Consider the following 4,959-nt stretch of genomic DNA (forward strand, 5'->3'; position numbering starts at 1 on the left):
GCATGTTCCAATCACTCAAAGTTGGGTTCTATACTAGTTAGTATCTTTGGGGGGATATACAGTGGTTAACTAATAGTGGTTAACTAGCTACCTCTAAAAGCTGCTCCAAACCCACTCTGTCATGTTGGAGGGAGGAAATGGAAAAGAAAAGGTTCAAGCCCTCATTCTTTATACTTGGCCTAACTACTCTCACCCTCCTATGAGCGTATCTTGCTATTAAGCTTTTTTGTTTGTTTGTTTCTAGTTCCTTACAAACTAGACAGTTCATTATCTATATATTCAATTCTGCCCTGCATGGAAACACAGCCTGAACAGTATGACATGACAAAAGCTTAGCTACCTGTAACCTTCATCATAGATACAAACATCCAAGATCACGTGACAGTCACCACAACGTTTCATCAGTGTCCTCATGTCATAGGAAGGTCATATCCATAATCTGAACTTTTGCTTGGAGCTCATATTAACAAAAGTTTTCTTGCCCATAAGCTTATTCAAAAGTTACTTCAAAATCTAAGACTCCATGAGACACTTGTTAAGTCTCAGGTTGCTTTAAAGTTGATGTCCCAAATTCTCTGTTTTCCATTTTAGAGGGTGACTTCTGAAGATTCTGATTGGATGACCTCAGGACAGGCTGACTAATCCAGCACCAACATATAATTTTCAAAAAGTTAAAAATGTGACTCACCTATAAATACTATATGTGGTAAGCTCATATATCTGTCAAAGAATGATTGAACACATTAGTGAGTAAGCAAGCTGGATGAAAAGTTAGTTCAAAGGATATAGGAAGCTAAAATGTGCATTGACTCAGGGAAGGAAGAGTACTTAGGAGACTGAGAAGTTAGAGATACAATTCAGCATTGTACAATACAAACAGAACTTTCAGGCTTATTTTTTCTATTGCAGATAATTAATTTGCATCTACTCCGGGCAAAACTTGTTAATTAATTGCATTTAAAGAGCTATGGTTTGATTGACTCAGCTTGAAGCGTCATAAGTAAACGCATCCCAGACTCAGGTTTACAAGTCTAAGATTTCAAAATGAGTTGCTAATTTACAGTGAAGGGGAGACAAGCTGGGGAGCTAGAACCCAGGGGAGGTGAACACTTATCAGTTGAAGAAGGCACTCATTCACTCATTACCCACACATTCAGAGCAAGTGACATATTCTTATTCCTGTTACTAAACCATGTTAGTACATTATTACACATTCAGTAGTTTGTATGATAATGTGTTACAATTCCCATTCCAAAGTCCGTACAGGATGGCAACTCTAAAGTGGTTCTACCGCTGGCAACTCATCCGTCCTTAATCTCATTAGGCTGTTAATTCCCAGAGGACACAAGCCTAGTAGATGCTGTTTCCAGATGCTAAACAAATGTTATTAAGTGAAACCACAGGATCGTTTTCAGTCTTAGAAAATACGCTTTGTTTTGCAAACATCCTTGAACTCAATTTGTACAACCTTGTGACTTTACCACACTTTAATGCTAACAACCTCACCACATATTTTCTTGTAGAAAATATACAATAGAAAATCTTGAAAACAGATTTCTGATAGAATTGGGGAACTTCCTTTGTTCCTAAATGTAGACTTGTATTAATTATACAAGCAGTTTGCCTTGCATTTTCTCTAACAACAACAAAACAACATTGTAATTAACTGGTGCCTAAGGATGAAATGTGAAGCTGAAGATCTTAAACTAACATAGCAAATTTGAATAGAATACAGACTGCCCTATTCAGAGAAGCTGAGAAGAGGTGACACAGAGCTGTCCACTACAGATGGCATGACCATTTCTACTTATTTCTTATCTTCCTATTAAACATTCACTACATTTTCCATCTCAAATCTTCAGATTGGTCAAATCTAAGTCAAACGTATCCTTTAGGAAAGTCAGTAACTTTATTTCCACCCGTACCTTGCAGTCTCATAATACAGAAGGCCCTCCTGTACCAAGATTAGAATTTCCATGCTGTGAAATTCTGTGTTTCAGCAAAATAAGCAAGTATTTGCTCCTTGCTTTAAAAACGTATCTTTCGAAGTCTCTAATTGACACTTGGTGGGAGGGGGCGCTCATGCAGGCTTATGGGGTTCCTTTCCCTTCTTATTATCTCTATTCTTAGGCGCTAGACCCCCTGCCTTGCAAAACTCAGAGGGGAACCAAGAGCTTTAAAAATACAGCCCAATGTTTCCCTTTCCGAGAGGAGAAAAGGGTGCCCCGCCCCCACCAGTGAAAAGAATTTGACAGTGTCTTTAAATCAGATATTTCAGTCCTAAGCCCCCCACCACATGGTACACCCCCAAGGCCTATGAACCCCCTCTCAACCTGCCCAAACTGCTTTAGACTGGAAATCCCTGTCCTAGTCCACGGTTATGGTGGGTCTGTACTCAGAAGTCGCAAAGGACTTGTGTTACTTCCCTTGCGAAGAAACAGAATAATCGTGAAAATTTAGGCGGAAATCATTTCGTTTTTGTCCCTAAATTAAGGGAAGCATGTGCCCTATAATCCCTGAGAAAAAGAACTTTCAGGGGCAAAGGAGCGACCAGGTAATTTAGAAGAAAAACAGAAAGTGGTCTCTATTTGCCCCGGACTTCCTTTGGAGTTGGGGGAGTTAGGGACTCCTAGGTGAGTTGTCTTTGGGGATAAGGAAAAAATAAACAGATAATCCGAAGCCTGAGGCTTCTCGGATCCTTTACCGACCAAAGTCGAGAGATTTGGTGCAAGACATTTTAATATTTTCTCCTTTTTGTGAAGTGTAACAAACACAAGTTGGGCGCAGCGCAGCTGCTCTGAGCTTGCCAGCCAGGCAGGCCGCCGGAGCACCAATCAGCGCGCGCCTGCGCTCTATATATACGGCGGCCGGGCCCGCGCTACTCCATCGGCGTTTTGCCACTAGTTCCTGACTTTCGGATTCTCATCATGTCGGAGACCGCTCCTGCCGCCCCCGCCGCCGCTCCCCCAGCGGAGAAGGCACCTGCGAAGAAGAAGGCTGCCAAGAAGCCTGCCGGGGCTCGCCGCAAGGCGTCCGGACCCCCGGTGTCCGAGCTCATCACCAAGGCTGTAGCCGCCTCCAAGGAGCGCAGCGGCGTGTCCCTGGCCGCGCTCAAGAAGGCGCTGGCGGCCGCCGGCTACGACGTGGAGAAGAACAACAGCCGCATCAAGCTGGGGCTCAAGAGCCTGGTGAGCAAGGGCACCCTGGTGCAGACCAAGGGCACCGGCGCCTCCGGCTCCTTCAAGCTCAACAAGAAGGCGGCTTCCGGCGAGGCCAAGCCCAAAGCCAAGAAGGCAGGCGCGGCCAAGGCTAAGAAGCCCGCGGGCGCAGCCAAGAAGCCCAAGAAGGCGACTGGTGCCGCCACGCCCAAGAAAGCCGCCAAGAAGACCCCGAAGAAAGCGAAGAAGCCCGCGGCTGCTGCCGTGACCAAGAAAGTGGCCAAGAGTCCAAAGAAGGCGAAGGTTGCCAAGGCCAAGAAGGTCAAGAGCGCGTCTAAGCCCGTGAAGCCGAAGGCTGCCAAGCCCAGGGTTGCTAAGCCCAAGAAGGTTGCAGCCAAGAAGAAGTAGGCTGCCTTCCTCCTTAAACCCAAAAGGCTCTTTTCAGAGCCACCACTCCCCTTAGAAGAGCTGTGACATTTGTGTAAGAGCTCCCTCCCACCTTGCATTCTGCAGAAGTGGGTTGCGTGGGATGCAATCCAGTCAGCGCTCCGTGGGGTGGGGTTCCCTAGCTCGCCTAGAACGATGCTTGTGCGGGCGGCCGAGGAGGGCTAAGTGCCGGCTGCACCCTTCCATGGCTGTCAGCAGCCAAGAGCAACCCCTGGCGCTGTGTTTTGAAACTTCCGCCCTGCCTGCGGGTTGGCTCACTCCCGCCCGGGACCTTAGTCCTCAGTTTGATTGGGCGCCAGTCGGTGTTGCGTTCTCCCGAAGCTTTCGCTTCTTGCATGGAGAAACGCATCCCGCTCTCTTTTCTAGGGTGCTTTATGTGCTGAGTCTTTGGCGGGTGTTTGTGCCTCCGAGTGTGGGAGAAGGTCGGGTGCCGGCGCCGGTGATCTGACTTCCTTTAAAGACCTGTAAGCGATGGCTGCGGAAAGGGCCCGCCCGCCCAGTGATGCCGGACCTGGGGCTGGTGTCTGGTACTTTCGGTTTGTTTGCTACAGCCAGGGAAGGGTGGGTCGAACTGCGTCACAACCTTGGTCAGCCATTTTTTTTTTTTTTTTTTTTTAAATTTTTTACCCTCCTAAGGTGCATGACTTACCGATTATTTGACTTGCTTTGCCTTATTTTGACACAGGGTGTCATTTTAGATTGTCCTCGAACCGGCATTGCCTCGGCTTCCCGAAATGCATAAGTTATAGATGCGTGTCGACTCCAAAGTCCGACCTCGCATGCATACTTACTGAGGCTTCTTGCTATGCTCTGTGCAGTCCAACATATTTAAGTAAAGAGTAAATTCCTGGCTATCTGTTGAAGATGTATTGGGCTACTTCTAATAAAAGCCTTTCATTTTCACTCACTGTTTGATTCTTTCATACCCGCAGCAGGGTAGTTGGGATCCAGGTTTTGTGGGAGTCTGGATCATATTGCTGGTGTTTCCTATAGAGGTGGGGAGTATGCCTTTTAAAGAACCACAGCAAGCATTTCCACAATGGATCCAATATTTATTTCAGTGTCCCTAGATTTTATCAGCTGGGAAAACCAGGAGATCAAGGAAGGAAAACCTTCTCCCAGTGTTTTTGAGTCCTCAGTTTAAATGAACAAACAGCTTTTTTAGTACAAAGCATAGTAAACTGACCCGTCCTCCCCACTCCATGCCCTCAGGACTGTTTGAAAACTCTCAATTCTTCCCAGCTTTTGTTTCACGTTTGCCATAGGCTAAATTCCATGGAGAGACTAAATCTAAAGTTTGTTTGGGTCTTTCTGGTAGTTTCTAAGGTAGAATTATAGTCTTTTAACTATTCAA

At 46.0% G+C, this 4,959-nt stretch overlaps 1 protein-coding gene across 2 annotated transcripts; it reads left to right on the forward strand.

The window, feature by feature from the left end:
• The first annotated feature begins 2,905 nt into the window (after positions 1-2,905).
• H1-2 (H1.2 linker histone, cluster member) lies at positions 2,906-4,489 on the forward strand. Of its 2 annotated transcripts, XR_004944973.1 has the most exons (3): positions 2,906-3,562; positions 3,972-4,132; positions 4,291-4,489. XR_004944973.1 is itself a non-coding variant. In XM_036187311.1 (2 exons), the coding sequence occupies exons 1-2, from the start codon at positions 2,928-2,930 to the stop codon at positions 4,051-4,053; spliced, it is 717 nt and encodes a 238-aa protein (XP_036043204.1). In that variant the 5' UTR covers positions 2,906-2,927; the 3' UTR covers positions 4,054-4,201. The 2 variants fall into 2 exon arrangements, 1 of the variants encoding a protein (XP_036043204.1); XM_036187311.1 differs by lacking the exon at positions 4,291-4,489 and having other exon boundaries at positions 3,972-4,201.
• Positions 4,490-4,959: the final 470 nt, after the last annotated feature.

Source organism: Onychomys torridus, chromosome 5, assembly GCF_903995425.1.
Source record: "Onychomys torridus chromosome 5, mOncTor1.1, whole genome shotgun sequence".
NCBI classification, from domain to species: domain Eukaryota; kingdom Metazoa; phylum Chordata; class Mammalia; order Rodentia; family Cricetidae; genus Onychomys; species Onychomys torridus.